At 35.6% G+C, this 19,632-nt stretch overlaps 1 protein-coding gene across 4 annotated transcripts in view; it reads left to right on the top strand.

Annotated features, from left to right (window-relative positions):
* The window catches only part of BRWD1 (bromodomain and WD repeat domain containing 1), a 58,550-nt gene that overhangs the window by 31,663 nt on the left and 7,255 nt on the right, over nt 1–19,632 (top strand). The window contains exons 29-39 of one of the 4 annotated variants that reach the window (XM_075172706.1): nt 4,872–4,933; nt 8,497–8,652; nt 8,941–9,061; nt 10,674–10,799; nt 11,469–11,544; nt 12,806–12,850; nt 13,466–13,612; nt 14,750–14,902; nt 15,184–15,353; nt 17,564–17,799; nt 19,002–19,187. In XM_075172706.1, coding sequence (XP_075028807.1) covers nt 4,872–4,933; nt 8,497–8,652; nt 8,941–9,061; nt 10,674–10,799; nt 11,469–11,544; nt 12,806–12,850; nt 13,466–13,612; nt 14,750–14,902; nt 15,184–15,353; nt 17,564–17,799; nt 19,002–19,187 — 1,478 coding nt within the window. Of the gene's footprint in view, nt 1–453; nt 2,129–4,871; nt 4,934–8,496; nt 8,653–8,940; nt 9,062–10,673; nt 10,800–11,468; nt 11,575–12,805; nt 12,851–13,465; nt 13,613–14,749; nt 14,903–15,183; nt 15,354–17,563; nt 17,800–19,001; nt 19,188–19,632 lie in introns of those variants that run through there. The other 3 variants (XM_075172700.1, XR_012677123.1, XM_075172714.1) reach the window with 3 other exon arrangements.

The following is a 19,632-nucleotide window of genomic DNA, read 5'->3' as shown; positions in this document are numbered from 1 at the left end:
CAGAATCAGGATATTGTCCTTGTCCTACCCTGTCCAAGTTGTTTGGAATGGTTCTGGGATCTATCTTGCTTTGGATTCCCCCAGCAAGGAAGGACTGTAAGGAGGATAATCAGCGAATACAAAATATTCCTATTTCTATCATGACCAGAGATTCTTCCCACATCTTTTACAGTATATTTGATATTCAGTGTTTCATTTTTAGAGGGCTTTTTTTTTTTTCCCTCGGAGGCTTTTGAACCTGTCACTCCTCCCAAAGAAAGGAAGTACTTGTAGCTAATAGACAATTCTGTGAGACTGCCAAGATTGTGTAACGTATTTTGGTTCCTTGTCTCATCTACTTTACTTGTCATCTATGCTGTTGATTTTCCTTAGTGGGAAGGTGTAAGTAACTTCCAGATTGAAATTCTTGCCTGTATGCTTTTGGCAAGTGAATTTTCACTTTTGCTTCTACAGGTACAATTAGCAAATTGGCACTCTTGATGTGCCATAAATAAAAGTGGCATCAACGTTAAGTCTCTACAACAGATCATCTGACTATAAAGGACTTCTTCATGTTCCTAACAGTGATAAAGCTAAGCCTGCTCCCCGTATAAAGGATCTGTCAGTATGTGCAAATACTTGTTTTTTCTTTCTCACAGTTGTTTGAACACCCACAATGATAAAGTACATACAGACGAAAACCTGAAATCCAGACTATCTGTACATGGATTTCTTGCCCTCATTTAATTCTCCATCAGATTCTTCTCTTACCTAAAGAGAGGATCTTGACAAAGTAAAATGGTACTGGATGCTTACTGACGTCTTACTCATGTCCCAGGCATGAGGGATAGTACACTTGGAGCGTATCTCCTGCAGGTGATGTAGGGGTAAAAACATTCAAGTTACAGGCTAGTATATTTTCCCTTGTTTTGTAAAATGATGTACAGAGTAAAAATCCATTGAGTCTAGATACCACTATGAAAATACAACTAAATCTTACTTCAAAGTACTAAATTTTATCTGTTAGATAGCTCAAACCCTTTGATATGCTACCGTGGGGAATATATGTTATCTTACATATGTTACACCTTTCATATGTTTTGTTACGTTATCACAGTTGTTCCTTAAGAGTAAGTTTAGATGGGGTTTTTGGTTTTTTTCTTGGCCAGTTCAAAATCAAGTTTCCAGTTATGAAAAAGAGCCTATAGCTGATTTCCTAGACTCCTTTCTTCTGCGAACACTAAAGGATATTTCAGTATTTTAATGTACCAGCCTTTAACAGAGGAAAGTCTCGAGCTGCTTTGAAGTTAGCTTAATAATTGAATAGGTAAGGAATGCAGTGCTCTTTAAAGAGCATTTTCGAAAGAGAGCTCTTTAAAGATATGTGCTGGTTTTGTAGAGAATGTGACTCTGTTCTACTTGTCTACTTTATTGACTCATAAACAACTCTTCTCGAGAAGATTCCTAAGATGTATAATATGAAAACGTCTGGAGTGTTTTGCAGGTATAGTCAGGTTTTGTGACTTGGCTGGGTCCTTAGCTCTTTCTGTAAATACAGTCCTTTTTTCGAGAATCTTAAGTCTTGTCTACCCAAGAATCTGCATGTGGTTCAGCAGCAGTAGCTTCCTAATTTGAATGCATATGCTTTATACATTGGATGCAAAAAGATTTTTAAATACATTTCATTTTACATCTGTTTAAATGGGAAGAAACAACCTAAACACAAATGGTTGTGACTCTGTCTTGGAAAAACCGCAATATGCTGTCTCTCTTCTTCACTTAGGATTTGGTTTATAGTGCTTTTTTAGATCGTAGAATTTTGTTAATCCAGCTGAGTTTGAGCATTTGCAGTTGTTCTTTGCCACTTCTGAGACAAAGAGCTTTATTGGAATAGAAGTGCTTTTTATTTTGTACCAGAAACAACCTTTGAAAGTTGGCTTCAAAACACTTAATGATGGAGAGTGTGGAAAACCACATTTGAATGAGATGAAGGGGAGTAACTGCCATGTAACTTAATTGAAAGTCTTATCAGTAACCAGGTTGTCACACACTTAGGAATCATCTCAAATTATCACCGTCACTGTTGTATAAATAATAAATAAATCACTGTTGTATAGATAATAAATAAATAGGAGATGTGTAAATTGAATGTTTTTTTATTTTATTGGCCAGACAAAAATAGGTATTTGTGTAGAAACAGCTTTATATATTATTAAGTTGCGTTACTTGGATGAATGGAGCTCAAGCGGAACTAAATGGGGCTTAAGCTGTACTAAACTGTATTGATAGAGTCTTTCATGCAATATTACGAAGTAGTATATACATTTATGAATACCAACAACTTCTGAAGTATCGTACATTAACTGGTGAGGAGAACTCGACAGATGAACGTTCAGAGCCTTCAGAACTCTGTTAGTTCATAAACATCAAACAGGCTGAATGTGGATGGATCAAAGTTTTCCTAAGTCGATGGGTAATCCAAAATAACGGAGCGGTGCTCTTGCCTGAGCAAAGTTTTAGTTATAAAATACTCTGAGGATGATCATCTCAATTTTCAGTTTGTTTGAAATAAATACACAGGAGGTATTAAATGAAATATCTAAGTTTATTAAGTCATAAGAAGTAGATGGCATTCACCCAGGCATTTGAAGAACTCTGATATGAAACTCCTGGCAAGGTTGCAAACTGTCCTACAGTTGGACCTTGTACTAGAGGACTGGCAGATTGCTATTGTAACTCCTGCCAACAAAAAAGGCTCTGGAGGGAAGTTGGTGAACTGTAGACTGATATATTTGACTTCAGCTTCTAGTACATGCCTATAATAAAGAATAACATTATTGAGCATAAGGGTAAACCCAGCTGTAGGAAAGAGCCAGTACTGCATCTGTCCGGGGAAGTTCTGCCTCTCTACCCCTGAAGTTCTGTGACTTTGTTAGTAAGGGTATGAATGAAGTGGACAGTGGACAGCAGACAGCATATATTTGGATTTTTTTTAAGAAACCCTTGACAGGATTTCTCTTAAAGAGATGTTAAAGAAACTAAGATGACATAGGATTGGAGAAAATACTTCTGTGTGTTGAAAGTTGGTTAAAGGATAGGGTGCAAGAGTGGTTCTTAACAATCATATTCCAGGCTGGAGTAGTGGGCTCCCCCAGGAATCGGTGCTGGGACCAGCTTTAGTCAGTGTTCTTCTAAGCCTCTTGGAGGGCGTGCACAGTGAAATATCCAAGGTCTGTAAATACAGCAAATCATTTCAGGTAGTAGTCAAATATCACCCTAAAGGTGAGGACTTCCGGAAGGACCTCATAAAACTGACTGGGTAAAAAAGTGCCAGGTAATTTTCAGCGCAGATGTGTGTTAGGTAGGACATCTGAGGAAACAATGGTTGTCTTTATGCTTATATGACATTGAGCTCATTAGCAGATTCAGCTGAAGACAGAAATGTTAAGGTAGTCGTCGACAGTTTTCAAAACATCAGCTATGTATGCAGTGGCAGCTACAAAAAACCAATAAGGTGTTGGCCACCATCAGAAAGGTTATCAAGGACAAGTATTGCTCACTGCTTTCTAGCACTGTGGTGTGCTGATGTCTGGATGCATTTTGGGTCTCAGCATCTAAGATGTAATGACTTTGGGAAAGGTAGAGCGAAGGGCAACTAGAATGATTAAGAGTACGTACCGGATGCTTTGTGGGTTAAGACTAAAAAAAAAGTGACTCTTACATGGAAAAGAAGGGTGAAAGGGTGAAGTTCATAGTTCACAAAATCATAAAGGTGATAGACAAGGTGAATAGAGAATTATTATTCACCAAATTCTGTAATGACAGAACTAGAGGTGTGTGTTGAAATCTGTAGGGGATTTGTTTAAAAGAGTTTGGGTTTGTTTTTTTTAACATTGGGGGTAGTGAACTTTGGAAATACAGTTACACAGGAGGCTATGGAAACAGCATTAGCAGATTCAGAAAGGTATTAGACAAAAATAAACAGATACTAAAGGAAACAGGTTGGGATGTGTTCACAAACATGCCTAGAGGAATACAATGATCATGAATGCTGGAAGTACAAGTAGAATGGACTTGTACCAGGATCATATGGTCTCTGCAAATAGCATCTGCCAATAATAGTTTCAAAGACACAAATTACTGGTCTAGCTGGACCAATGGGGCATTAGGCTGATGCAGTCAGGCATTTCTCATCTTTGAAATACCGAAATTTGTGGCTATTTTTTGTGTTGTTAAAAACATGAGAAAATCTGCCCAAATGTGGTAGGATTTGGAGAGATCTCAAAGTGATATTCATACCTAATAGTTAAGTATCAGAGTGAATATGTAGATACACTATCAATATCAGCTGCGTTTGCCTTTGCTTCCTCTTGGTCCTTACTTAACTTCAATTTCCTCATTGTATACTTACTCTTTTTTTATCTTAATGTGGTATGCCTTATAAAATGTTAACATATAATGTTCTTCCTTTCTCTGAAAAATTCCATGGGCTTGCACAACTACTGTTGTGGTTAGCAAAAAAAAATCCTCTCTTCTGTGTGTTTTTTCTTGTATCTTCCCCGTGATGTTGTTATGCCGTTTTCCAAGTGTATGGCTTCTTTTTCTTCTGCAACTTCTTGATACAGGCTTTGTAAAATTGATTTTTATGTTGGGTAAGTTGTGTATAGCCACAATCAGGAGCACAATTTTAATTTGAAATTCATTATGAAGAATCTTTCCTTTTTGCACTGTGACAGCTGATTGCTAGCTAATGCTTTTGTTTATATGCATGTTTATACAGTATATTTTATTAATACCTAAAAACAGCTGTGATTTAAGTATGCCTGGAGGGAATACTTCTGACTCAAGATAAATTTAAATTGTTACTGTTTTTTTTTAACTTGGTGAATCAGATGGGACAATGGTGAAATTGAAAAGCTTAGTCCGTGGGACATGGAACCAGTTCCTGATAATGGTAGGTAGAAACTTACTTAATAAAACAGTTTAATGTGCTTCTCCCTCTTTCCAGTTCCTTCATTTCATGCAGGTAGTGGACCTTAGATGATTCCTGTCTTTCTTGCGACTCTTGCAAGTCATCTGAGTACAGTATCCGTTGTGCATATCTGCTTAACAGGTGGAACTGATATTGTAATAGTTATCCTTTAAATTATGGAGAATGTCAGCAGGGTGTTTTTGTGCGTTTAGGCAAGAAAGTTCTTAAAGGCAGTCTTGCTTCAGATTTGGTGAAATACTTTGAATATACCTATATTTTTTCCCTTTGCATCTCCCAGAGGAATTTTGAAGGAAATACTTTAAATATGTAGCTCTGGCTTATGCAATAAAACCTGCTACTTCCAAATGTCAAGTTTCAAAAAACTAGTTTGTTATAATACATTATAGTATAAGGGGGTGGGGGAAGAATATGTATAAAATAATTTCCAGTCAGCAAATCCTTACTGCATATAGTTTAAAACCAGTAATTTGTAAAGTTTGCTGGTCAAATCCAAATTAACTGTAAATGAAACAGTTGGATTCCTGGTTTGTCTTACTCAATTCAGTTTTCCAGTGCTTGTCAGTACCAGCTGGGCGGAGGGAGGAAAGTTTGTGAAATACTGAGAGAGTAGTTACTGAATAAGCTGTCAAAAAGGTACTAATTTTCTTAATAACCTTTGCTAGGAGTTAGCTTGTGTCCCAGACACCAGAAAGGCTTACACTATATTTTTTTCTTAAATACAAGTATATTGTACACATGTGGATGTTCTCAGTAGCCACCTGACTGTCTAATCTTCGAAGTGTTATCTGGCTGCTTCAGTCATATCTTGTGATGACAAATTCTGCAAAACAGTCTGAAATCAAAATGTGAAATTGAAATCTTTATACATTTTAGTTTATAGAAGACAAGTAACCAGCAGGAGTAGTGTTCTCAACCACTTAAGTTCGATTGCATAAAGGAAGTAGAATTCTTGAAATTGCTACACTGGCAACGTAATGACAGAGAGATCCTACAGAAGCTAATTTAAATCTGGATAGTATTACATGTGTAAGTTGTCATTACTGGCTATATCAGAGGCAAATTGTAACTTCTTTCATTGATCTAATAAGTTGTTACTTTGCCATGTTAAGAGCTTAAGGTTTGATCGATCTGAGGAGCTATGACTTTACCATAGGAAAACTGGGAATGGACACAAAAAAAAAAAAAAAAGCTAAAAGCTAGTGTGTCTTTTGTGGGCAAGGTCAGAGAGTTGAGAAAAACATCCTCTGAACAGGTAAAGGATAAGTACCACAGCAGCCACTAGGCTAGAGGAAGAACAAAAATTGTCTGAAGACAGTCTGGAACTCCTTATTTTCTACCTATCTTTCCAGGCAGAAAATGGCACTCTGAAGGGAAGTAAAGCTCTTACAGAAAGGTTTTGTGCATTTATAGAAAGTGTTATTATGTTAACAATATAGTATCAAACAGGGTTTAAACTCCTCCTCCTTTGCTTTCTCTTCCTTTATTCAACTGAATGACTTACAGATCAAATTGAAATTGTACCTCATGTTTGCCACTCTTCTCTCAAAATATTTCTTCTTCATTCAGTTTACTAAGATAGATGTATGGGAGAAGAACAACACTGAAGTTGGACTAACTAGCAGGTCACAACTTTAATTTGTTACCTTTTGTATCCTGCAAGCATAAGTTTTGTCTCATGATTATCAAGAAACAGTATCAGCTGTTAGACTCTTGTCTTGTCAGGGACAATGCTGTCAAGACGAGGAAAAGCTGGTGCATATGGACCTGAAAGTTCAGTTTTCAGCAGCCTGCTTAGGCTTTGTATATATTAACTGTCTGTACCTGTACTGTAAGCACGGCAATCTTCCTTCTGGACATTCATTTTTCTGTGACCCATTTACTCCTGAAGATTAGACCGTATGGTCATACTATATATATAACATGGCAGGAGTCATGACAAATCTTCTGTGTCACATGTACCAGGGTGCTGCAAAGAACACAAAGCAGAGATCTTTACATGCTTGTTGAGAAGGACAGTTTTGTTTGGTTTAGTCTGTCATTCTGCTTTAGTTGTTACTACTGCAGGAGAAAATCCCTCCCGAGCACTTATGCAATGGAGTACCAGATACCATGTTGAGTTCTTCTTGACACAACTTTATGTAAGTGTAGAAGCATTACTTGCTGCTTTCTCTTAGTGTTGTCTTCAGGAAGTTTGGTTGCAGAATTTGCTTCAGCTCGAAGATGAGTTAGAAGGATCATCTAAGTGAGTCATCTCTGCCACTTCGGCTTTTCCTAGCACCTTCTTGTATTTTATCCATTTGTTTCTTGAAGAACTGCTTCATCTTTAGTACTGTTTCAGTGGATAACAAATACTGTTAGGGCTCTGTCAATGCAACAGTGAACAGAGAACTAGAAATTACTTCGGGTTATTAAGACTAACCCTGTTCAGCTGAAGGAAAAAATAGTCCTTTTCGTAAATTTAGAAGATCCCCCACTAAAGCGTGGGTTTTTTTCTCTACAGCAGTTGTGCCTGAAATGTATTTTAGAATTTGTATGCAACTTATTCATGGATTACAGTCATCGTAACGCTGACAAGGACCCTATCCTCTTTCTTGCTTTCATTTTTAATGGACAGACTCTCAGATGCTAATGGAAGTTCTTACTGTTAGTTTCTAGCTATAATCCTACACGCTTTATACTGTTGAATTTATCTGCTAATAAAAAATAATTTATCTGCTAATTCCAGTTGTCGTAATCAGTAGAAAGAAGTGATCTTGCCTACCCACAGTGTCTGATCAGGAACCTTCACATGCTTGTTCCTTTTCAAGTGCTCAAATGAAATGAGGAACTTAGCTTTTCAAAAACAATGAAAGTGCAGAAACTGCAGATGTACTAAAAACAATCTGTGGAGTTGAGGGGGGAAGATATCCAGGAATAATACATTATCTACTCAATCATTCTGCATTGGCCAGATTGCATTAGTCTTTGGAAGCATGACTCTCCACGGAACCATACATCACAGCTTTATATTTCTGCTAGTTCTTATTGCTTTGAAACGATTCATCTGCCATGTTCAAAACAAATATTTTTTAAAATGTCCAAAAGATCACAGCTTTTAATACCAGGAAGGATGTCACAAAGTATATTGCCTATCTTGCACGTGTTTAAAGGTTGGGGGCACAGATTGACTCATTAAACTAAGTTACAATCCTGTGAAGTTTACGGCGTGCATTTAAAACAAAAGCATATAAACAACTCTTCTGAGTTTTAAGTCCTCTTTTAAGTCTAGTGCTTAGATGAAGAAAGGAAAGAGTCTTCTGGAAATTCAGAACTGCAGAAAAGGTGAATAAAGGGTATCTTTGCTGTCGTATGCATTTTATGTACTTCTTTTCCCCATAGTCTTAGCATCAAACTCCACTTTAAGCCAAGAATTTTTTTGTCAGTTATGAGCATATGAGTATTTAATAAGTGTGAGTACTTAACAATTTATCTTGTTGTTTTGTGTTCTCACTTCTTACCCTTTCCTATTTGTTATCACTGTTCAGTTGATCAGCCTGAAGAATTAGGAGCCAGTGTTTCCGTGACTTTTGAAGAGGTGGAGAAGCTACTGTACAAACCCCAAGAAGGGGAGTGGGGGATGAGATCTCGTGATGAAGCATGTGAACGGATTATCAGTGGTATTGATCAGCTTCTCACTCTTGGTGAGCATGTAATCTAAGCTTTAGGTAGTTTTCTCCTAACATTACATTTATAAACAGATCCCTGGAATATCCATGGCATCCTTTAAAAATTCCTTATGATAAAGTACTGTAAATGTTCATACATTTTTATGTGCAGTTCTTTCTGTTTGTCTGTACTGAGATTTTTATATTTTTATGCATCATTGGTTTTATCAAGAATAATTTTACAAAGCAATTGAACTCCTGGTTCAATTGTCATATGCATACAAGCCTTGAAATAGTTTAATTAATCTTACTGTTTCTTAACAGATATTTCAGCAGCTTTTGCTGGTCCAGTTGACCTGTGTACATATCCCAAGTACTGTACCGTGATTGCTTATCCAACAGACCTGAACACTATTCGGACAAGACTGGCTAACCGATTTTACAGGTTAGTACTAGCAGTAGAAACAAGGGAGAACGTGGCCTCTAGTTTGTACATTGTGAGAAGATCTAAACTTTTTTTAGTAAGAAGAGCAATTATTCTTTCTACAAACATTCTGAAAACCAATAGTCCAGTATCTGAATTCAGCATTACTAGTTTTTGTAGCAGGGCTCTGATGCTTGATAACTGTAACGTTATACTCGTTTTTATTAAGTTTCTTAGTTCTTAAGGAAATTGATTTCAGCCTATATTGGTACTGTTTTCAGAGTTACAATAAACACTGGCATTCTTTCTTTGAGAAATTTACTTGTTGAAATTAGTAAATATTAAAAGAAATTGAAGTTAGTTCAGTGCTGAAGACTTAATTCAGATTTTGAAGTGCTGTACTTACTTTGAACTTGGAGAGGGTTAAGCTCTTAAGCGCATATTTCTTTCAGAAATGGGCTTAAACACAGAGGTGAAATTTTAAATATTACTACCGGCATTTTAAATGATAAAAACTTATGGTAGAGAAAGAGGGTAGAAACTGAAGTGTAGTGATGATAAAGTCTGATTTGCTGGATGCGCTGGGTATCCATAGCTCTAAAAGAAATTGAAGGGTGTTTTTCATCTGGACTTGCATTCAGTGTGTCTGTAAATACAGTGAAGAGACATTAATAGTTGTTTTCCTCCTACATAAGACTGAAATAATGTCTTGGGAAATAGTTTGAAATTCTATAGGTGAAGAGCTGCAAACTTGGGGTATTTCTGCTTCACAGTTACAAGGAATTGGATAAATGAATGAAAAAAATGAAATTACACAGTTGTGCTAGCTCATTTCTATCAAGTTACAATTTTAATTTGTAACAAATCTGTCATCTTAGAGAGGGCACTACTTTGGTCATTTGGCCTCAAAACAAGGTATTTGAGGGAAGACAGAAAAGAACATCATAGCTGAGATGTCTTTAAAAATGTACTTAGACTAAGTTTCTAGTCACTCTCTTTTTTTAAATTGCTTGTGCCTTGTGTTTCTTAGTTAAGAATTACTAAGATACTACACAACTTGTGTTCTATTTGACAGGGCTTTGTGACAAGCAACTTCTGATATCATGAATAAATGTTGTAATTTACAGTGATTAAATAGTACTTTTTTCCCTCCTTTTTGAATAAGGTCAAATGTAAGCTTTTTTAAAAATGCATGCGTTTTTAAAGAATCCAGGGAATCCACAATCTTCAGTGTTTTTTCAGTGAAATTTTATAATTTAGTGGTAACAAATGCTAGTGCTTACTTGGCTGGTTGTATTAACTGAATTTTAAGAATGAAACCAAAGCATGCTAGAATTTCACAAAGTTTCTGAAGATGAATTATCACTAACGGATTGGAAAAAGAGTGAGCAAAGATGTGCATTGTTGGTTTTGCTTCCTTGAGTGAGTGTGTGTCTGTGTGTGTGTGTACATATACACACGCACATACTTCAGTTTTCCATGTGAATGAAAAGTTTGAGACTGGTCTAATGAGACTTAAAACGAAGGACATCTATCTTAATCTAAAGTGGACAGAAAATTACTGAGATATCATTTTTGCAGTTTTGAAGCTTTTCAGCTTAGTACTAAAGGTGCAACGTTTTTTAATTTTAAGGAGAATCTCTGCATTGGTTTGGGAAGTAAGATACATTGAAAGCAATGCTAGGACCTTCAATGAACCTGGGAGTGCTATTGCTAGAGCTGCAAAAAAGATCACTACCCAGCTCTTAAAGTTTATCAAGTAAGTGGCATTTTAATCTGAATAGTGCTTCAATACTCATTCTCTTAAACGGTGGGAGAGTATAAGCATCTTAATATCCCTTTGTTGTGAGTCCTGCTTCTTTTGATTTCTTACTATTTTTCAATACACTGCAGGACAGTTGTATAATTCTCTTTGAGGGTTGTCTTAACCGGGGAAATAGTTAAATGTTCAGCATAGAGACATTTTAACTTTTTCCCTAAGTAGCATTCACTGGTATTTATAGTATCAAAATGTCACTTGGCATGAAAGTAGCTCAACCTATAAAGTAAGTTCTGTGCTGTCTCGCACATGTGTAGAAGTTCCTGTTGCAGCTTGTCTGACTCAGGTCAGTTGAGAGGTTTATTTTTGAAAGAAGTTAGTGTAGGCAGTCTTCCTGCAGGAAGATCAGGTGTTGAAGGCCCCTTTCAAATCCCTAATGCTAATTTCACCCTCCTCCCCTCACTTTTTCTGAAATGCACAGTATAGCAGTTTTTTAGGTGTAACATTACTTTGTTAATATTATAATCATCTTGTGATTTTTATACTTCATTTAATTCTTAGTTACTGTCTTTCAGTTTATGTGTAGCTTTTCATTGTGGCTGGGTTTAATCTAGGAAATGATGGCTATGTTTTTCCTATTCCAGTAACAGAGATTTAATTGCATTACAGTGATCAGGACTGTACAAACATTTTTGAACTATGTAGCACAACAGATGATGAACAAGATTGTCTTGATGCTGATCTGGTAAGGTTTTTTGTGGATACTTCTAATAAGGTATGGTAGTAAGAAAATACCACGAGCCTTCAAATATTTTTTTGTAAAATTGTTCAATTATTTTTATAGAGATATTTGTGTATATTTATACATTTACATAGATAATATAAACATGGAATATATTATGAATGTGGGGAATGATGTGGGGAGATGGTTTATTAAAATGATTTTGAGTTGTCAATATTCGTGAAGAAGTATAACAAATATGCATTTTGTATTATGACTGTGTGCCATCAATTAGATCAATTCTTCCGTGTTTTGAGTGGCACTGTATTTCTGAAGCATGTTAATGTGCAGTAATGTAATATAAATATTTCAAGAGTACATGAATAGCTATCTTTCATTATATTTTTAATTATATGTGTCTGGTTATTTCTAAGGTCAAAATTGTCATTCTTACAGTTATAAATGCTAAAAGCTGACAAGTTGTAGAACTGTTGCAGTGATGCTTTGGCTCTCAATTTCTCTGTATACCACAATATTAATCATGCATCAGATTTGCATGCCTCATTGAGAATTTAATAAAGTGCATTTATTTAAACCTGATAGAGGTAAATAAGCACTGTTGTTATGCAGTGAATGCTATCTGCAGTGCTATACGTTTATTAATAGTGTACCCAAAACTGCCCAAACTGATGTCTTTCACATTTTGATTTCTAATTTGGCATTTACTAACAAGACTTCATAAAGTTGCAAAGCAACTGCTCTCCCTTGCAGGTTAATATGTAGGGAAGAAATTACATTGAGTTGTTGTAGTTCTTTATCTTGCTACTTCAGCATCACCTTAGTACTTCAACATTGTAAGGTTTTTCTTTTTACCAAAAGTAACTTGATCACAAGATGTCTTTTCCTAAACTCAGGACAAGCAAAAATCAGAAAGTCTTGCAACATTTATTATCAGTGAATTGAATTACTGATAATCTTTAGTCATTGAGGTTCAAAGCTGATGGGTATCTTCTCTGATGGGTATTGCAATATTTGGTGGTGGTTCTTCCTTTGTATTAAGGACAAGAGTTGGAGTTAGGAAACTTCAGTGGTGGTATCTAGGATCTTGCTTTCCAAGTCTGTCAAATGCTGTGTTGTATTTTTGGTATGTTTATCTTCTGTCTTATTGAGAGAAAGTAGAATAAAAATTATTTTTACCACAGTATCAAATCTAATGACACTTTGAGCACCTGTTACCTATTTCTTCGTACATATTTTTTGAGACGATTGATTTTATTTTGTGCAGGATGATGAAAAATGTCTTCCAAGAACATCATATAGAAGAAGAAAAGTGAGTTGGCTAATCTTTACCATATATATGCAAATCAGGTCTGGCAGGAAAAATTGGTTAACACACTGTATTGAAAAATTGTGCGAGTGATGCTTGGTTTTGTAACAATCATAGAACAGAATTTTTCCGAGGGTATTAAGGAAGTAAAAGCTTTCCTTAAATAGGTCTTTGCTGATTTAATCCTTCTACACTCATTCCGTATAGTTGTCTAGGAAAAACTTACTTATGCGTTTGATACCAGTGCTGTTCAGCATAAGATTTCAGTTACCTATATGATACTGAAATAAAAGCATTATTCAGCTGAGATGCTTGGGAAAAAATATTTTGAGTGGTGGATGTTATTCAAATCTTTTGAGAATAATTTGGTATCAGAAGGTATATTTTTGTGTGCCTTAATTATTTAGTATAAAAAGCCAAACTTGTAAGATAGTAAAAGAAAATTGTATAATTTGTCAGATTAGGAAAAAATCTGCTAGTAGTATAGTGCCCTTTTTGTTATAAAACAGTATGTTTGGAAGGGCATTTTTCTGCTACAGAAATAATTCCAGACAGATTATCCGGTTTAGTTTTTCTTCCTATATTTCAGCAATGCTTTTTTCTAACTCTTTTTCCAAGGGACGGGGCTTAAAAAAAGGAAAAAGTGTGAAAACTGGCTATGATGAAAACTGTTGGAAGAAGCAGTGTATGGAACTGGTGAATTTAATTTTCCAATGTGAAGATTCTGAACCTTTCAGGCAGCCAGTTGATTTGGATCAATATCCTGTAAGTTGTTCTTACTAACCTTGTAAGATATAAATAATATTTGGTTTTTCTTCTCTTAGCATTTGGTACCACAATAAGATCTCCATGTTGCTCTTGGAGCTGTTTGTTCTCTTAATGGCTTTAGTCTCAAACCATTGAAAGAAATTTGTTTTGCTCTGTGCTTAGAACTATGAGCTGTATGCTCTACCACATCAAGGTAACATGCATCAAAATACTGACGGAACAGAAAACAATTGTGGAGCAGTGGTGGTGTCTACAAATATCCTGATACTTTAAATATGGTTTGAAACCACTCACAATCTTTTTTTGTTTGCTTTCTTACTGTCCCTTATAGGGAAACAATTTCAGATAAATCTGTATGTTCTTAATTAAAACTAGTTTCTTGAGGGACAATCTACAAAACCTGTTTACTAAGCCTGAGCTATGACCTTGATTTGTTCCTTCTCTTAGCTCTTCAGTCTCTTGCTAACTCTTCAGTCTCTTTTTGTCTAAAAACCCAACAAACTTTCAAGGAAGAAAACTTCTTAACAAGCATGCAACTGTTTTCCTATGAACTTCACATCTAGAGTTTGAGTCTCACTTCAGATTTTAAAAACATCTTGGGGTTCCCTAAAACTCATTACAGGAGAGAAAGATAGTGGTGTTTTGATTTGGTTTGGTTTGTGTTTTTTTTTTTTTTTTAAACCAGATCAGTTTGTTTCTCATAGTAAAATGCATAAGGGAAAGGATTACATGACAATTTACAGCAGTCTCATTTCTCATTTTGATTAACAATAAAAATGTCAACTTGTATGTTATTGTTACTGGATAGTTTTTATTGAGGAAACTCAGGAGAATTGAAACTGGAAATCTGCATGTGCAAGCATGTGGCATTGTATCAACTCATGATCCTTCAGAAATTCTGAAGACGACCTTGAAAATGAGCAAGAGCTTGTATGGGATAATGTAGTGGAGACGTTAAATCAACTAGTCTCAGCAAAAGCATTGCTGTCTGCTGTGGTAGGTGCTTCTGTTTTCAGCTGACGGTTAAGATAATCTATGGTCATCTTAGCTACCCTTAAATTACAGAAATAAAATTCAAAAGTGTTGTTTTTCCTTTATACCTTCTTGAATCCTTTTTTCATATGTTTTATCTAGGATTACAGACATATTATAGACACTCCAATGGACTTTGGTACAGTGAAAGAAACTCTGGAAGCTGGAAATTATGACACTCCAATGGAACTGTGCAAAGATATAAGACTGATATTTAGTAATGCGAAATCTTATACTCCAAACAAAAAGTCAAAGGTAGCTGTTAATATTGGGGGTTTTATGCTTGTCTTAATGGAATGAGGTGGTATTTTGTAATTAGTTTGTTTATCAGTACTTTTGATAAAGCTGCTGGTTGGATAAGATAGTGGGGAGAAGTATGACAAAAATATTTAATATGTTCATTTCTTGTTTATCTAGTGTTACATAGGATTGTGTGCCATGCTTTTTCTTTTTCTTTTTTGTACAGTTTTTAATTTTAGAGATGTTATTCTTGGATGAAAGGTTCTGTTTTTAATATAAGCTACTTCCTTACCTAGATTTATAGTATGACCTTGAGATTGTCAGCACTATTTGAAGAGAAAATAAGAAGAATTGTTTCAGATTTCAAAAATGGTCAGAAACAGAATGAAAAACTACGAAGAAACCAGAGGTATACTAGAAGATTTCATAATCAAAGCTCAGTGCAGCATCCTACCAAAATGCTCAGGTAACCAAATTATGAAGATGTAGAGTTACATCACAGCTGACTAATATTCATATTGACTGTCATATTTAGTCTATGAAGAAGAGAACAATTGGTTAGTTAAATGGTTAGCTAACTCCAGTGAGACTTACTTTAATTACTTCTCTTGCAGTAGGAAAGACAGGTAAAAAAAAGCAGGTTTTTTGTAGTATAAAACTGGCTGTGAAACAGCAAAGGGACTTCTTGTGGTTTAACCCCGGCTGGCAACTAAGCACCACATAGCCACTCACTCACTCCTCTCCCTGGTGGGATGGGGGAGAGAATCAGAGAAAAAAAAAGTAAAACCTGTGGGTTGAGATAAAGATGGTTTAATAGGACAGCAAAGGAAGAGAAAATAATAATGATAAAAGAATATACAGAACAAGTGATGCACAATGCAATTGATCACCACTCGATGACTGATGCCCTGCCAGTGCCAGAGCAGCAATCGCTGCCCCCCGGCCAACTCCCCTCCAGTTTATATACTGAGCATGATGTCATATGTTATGGAATACCCTGTTGGCCAGTTTGGGTCAGGTGTCCTGGCTGTGCCCCCTCCCAGCTTCTTGAGCACCTGGCAGAGCATGGGAAGCTGAAAAGTCCTTGACTATGTAAACACTACGAAACATCAGGGTGTTATCAACAACATTCTCATCCTAAATCCAAAACACAGCACTATACCAGCTACTAGGAAGAAAATTAACTCTGTCCCAGCTGAAACTAGAACAGGACTGAAGAGTAGAAAAGGTTGGGTTTCTTGCCTTTTTTTTTTTTAAACATGTCAGTGAGGAAATCAATATTTAATCTGACCGAAATAATGAGGGGAGTGAAACAAATACTTACTTGCTGTATATATTCCAAAGACTACAAAGCTGCATATATTACGTGTTTTGTCACATACAGAAGAACGTCAGTCCTATGGGTTTTATAGAAATTTTCACTTACTCTAGCATTCTGTTGGTAGCTAGATAGGCCTTTTCTCTTTTGAAGGAAAACAGACTTTTGACACAACTGCTGGTTGACATGATTAACTCATGCATTCTTAATTTTCATATGGGATGAAGTGAGACAGAATACAAAAACTAAACACGGTAAATGGTTGAAACTGAGCTTATACCTTTCTGTTACTGTCCAGCCTTTCTTCTCTGGCAGTAAAAGGATAGGAGTAAACGTTTTAAGAAAAAAAAAAATCTTAGAATACATTTCTTTGCCATGTTTGCCTTTCTTCCCTTAAAATTTCAGTGGATTACTTCTACATCTTCAAATTTTGTTATGCATACGTGTTGGATTATGCTACAGGCATACCTGGCAATGAACTTTAAGCTTTATTGGGAGTATTGCTTGGGTTCTCATTTCTTCCCAGAGAAATAAAGAACCACACATCAGGATAGGCAGAAAGTTTCCTTTGAAACGACACTTCTGCTCATATCTGAAGAATTGTATGTGACTTGTTTACAAGTCAGTGGTGTTCAGCAGGACTAAGGTTTGGGACTATGTGGGAGAGTGTTTGGATAGCAAAAAGAGCATATACATCTTGTGTGCCTTAGATGAATATCTGAAAACCTGTGACTGTAAGGAAGCAACTGACAAAATAGTAGTTCTAAATGTGAAAATAAGTGACTTACCAGGACTGCGTGTAGCACTCCAGCATGTATATTAAGGAAGAATCGAGTCAGTGAGTTTCTCTACAAACACTTTAGTTTAGACAGTAAACTTTCTCTAAAGATACACCTTCTTTGTGTCTTTGGAACTCGGTTTATTGTGGAATAATGTTAGTGTGCATAGCACTTAGTTTGAGGCTTATATGCAATTAACAAGAGACTGGGAATTCAATAGAAATTGAGGCTGCTGTTGCAATTTCCTGGTAAACAATAAGAGGACATTGTTGTCTAGAAGGCATTCAGTATTAACTTCTTTGTTTCTCAGAGCAGAGAAAGAATGTCTCCTGTTGTATAACTTCACTAGGAGCGTAGACTATTATTTTAATGAAAGTACTTAATGCTTATCGTTGTCAAAGTTAAAATTGTCCAATACCATGTTAGCTCACAAATTTAACTACCCTTCCATAAATCTAAACTCGTATAGCATACAGTTAGTTAAGCTTTCAGAGTGAAGTATTGTTAAAATACATAATTGCCATTATTTCTCATAGTTTTACAACCTGTGTTGCTTTTACTTCTTTCCCCTTTCACTAGAAATTTGAAGCAGAAACCGTTAAAGTCTCAGGCAAAAATTGAATCTGAGCAGGAAGATTCTTTTACTCAACCTACCTCAAGCAGAGCCGCCTGTGTTGCAAGCCATAAAACGAATGCTAGCAATTACAACCATAGTTCCTCTGGTGAATCCTCTGATTCTGCATGTCTGGCATCCTTTGAAAGGAATGGAAAAGCTAGATCCACAACACTAACAAATTGTTCTGCATTATCATCAGGTCAGAAATGGAATCTGTTTCAGATGAGGATTTTCATCTTGGTCTTACCTGAATTGTCCACTATTGTTTCCTTTCCTTTCCTTTATAATTGCCATAATTTGCAATTGCATTCTAAATTGTTAAACGAGGTTTGCATTTTTAATGTGAAATTTTTTAGACATTTCTATGCAGTTTGCTTTTTGTGTAATACAGAATTCTGTGTATTTTAATGAATTTTGGACATTTACTACATTATTGAATGTTGATACATTTAGTACACATTTTAGTACACAATGATCATTACATTTTAGTACACAATGATCTGTGTACTAAACATACAAATTTCTACTTCAAAATCCCATAGAATGCAGTAAGTTTACTTAACTTTTATTAATGGAAAAGCTTGCACCCAAGTGGAAATCTATCAGTATGACAGTTTGCTTCTTTAGAGGCAGAGCTGTCTTGGTTGTATATCCATTTTGCAGTCAAATGATGGTTTTTTTTTTTGCAGCTTTTATATGGGAATTCACAACAAAGCTGAATTGAGTAAGATTGATGATAAGGAAAAGTTAACCTGCTAGCTACATGGTTACTTGATGCTCTTAAGTCTTACCAAATAGAATAATAGAATTTCTTCATTTCAAGCAGCTGCTATAGGAAAGTGGTTGTAGTGAATGGATGTCTCTTATTTGAGATGAAAATGTAGTGTATTTGATAAATGATACTATATAAAATACAGGCTATACACCCATATATGTTACATAAAAATTGTCATACAAAATCAGCAAATGACAGAAGTTCCCCGAGACATAAAAACCTTCCTGTCTTTTCCTTCTTCCCCTACACCTCACCGTGACAAAAATTCAGCTTCTTTCAAAGAATAAGAATGCAAGTCCTGCTAAAAGAGATCTGTCAGAATATGTTTTGTGTTGTTTTTTAACATACTTTTCTCTTAATTCTGTTACTTGGAAACAGCTGTGTTATTTTACTCGAAACTTAAATACAGGTTAAAGAAGCTTCCTATCACTGAACAGTGTGTAAACACTGTGGTATATTTTGTAGAGCTATCAATTTCATACATGTAAGACATTAAGATATTATAGTGTATTGTAAGATAATACCATGAGGAAATTTTGAAGATTTCCTGAATCAGCAAAATGTAGCTCTTAACGGGAAGCTAACTGTATATGTAGAATTCTAATTGACATTTTTTTTTTTCATAGAAAGTGAAATAGAAGGTTCTTTGGTTTCTTCATCTACTTCATCTTCATCCTCTACAAGTAGCTCAGAAGACAGCAAAGAAAGCTCTGTGGCTCTTGTGTCACCTCCACTACACAATGGTATATGTAGAAGAAAGAACAGCAATCGCAGGATAACTAGAAATCGAGCTGCTCAGAGAAAACAAATAGGTAAGATTTGAGTAGTTTTCTTGTGAACGGCAAATAACACAAGTGTGTATACATATAACTAAATGTAATTAGTATTTTCTAAATTGTTGTATATGTAAGATACTAACTTTTTGATTAGTAGTAGTTCTGAAGCTCTCAAAATACTACTCTCAACTTTTTAAAAGATTTTTTTTCAGTACTTATGGCAGGAGGGCAGAAACCAAGAGCCTAGTGAGAGGCAATGTCTTGCAACATTTTATATCTTAGTGAAAGTAAAAGCAATAATTTGTAAAGAAGTTATAATTTTCACAAAACTAGAATGAACCCGAAATTTATGACATAGCTAAATAATTTCTCTTGGCAGACAACAAAAGCATATAACTATTGCTGGGAGTATATTTCATTTGTCATGTCTGTGGGTTGAACCTGTTCCAGATTTGACAAGACTTAAGCTGCTGTTTTTATA

Source organism: Calonectris borealis, chromosome 1, assembly GCF_964195595.1.
Source record: "Calonectris borealis chromosome 1, bCalBor7.hap1.2, whole genome shotgun sequence".
NCBI classification, from domain to species: domain Eukaryota; kingdom Metazoa; phylum Chordata; class Aves; order Procellariiformes; family Procellariidae; genus Calonectris; species Calonectris borealis.
The sequence above is the reverse complement of the archived record's forward strand: the minus strand, read 5'-3'. Positions and strand labels throughout refer to the sequence as shown.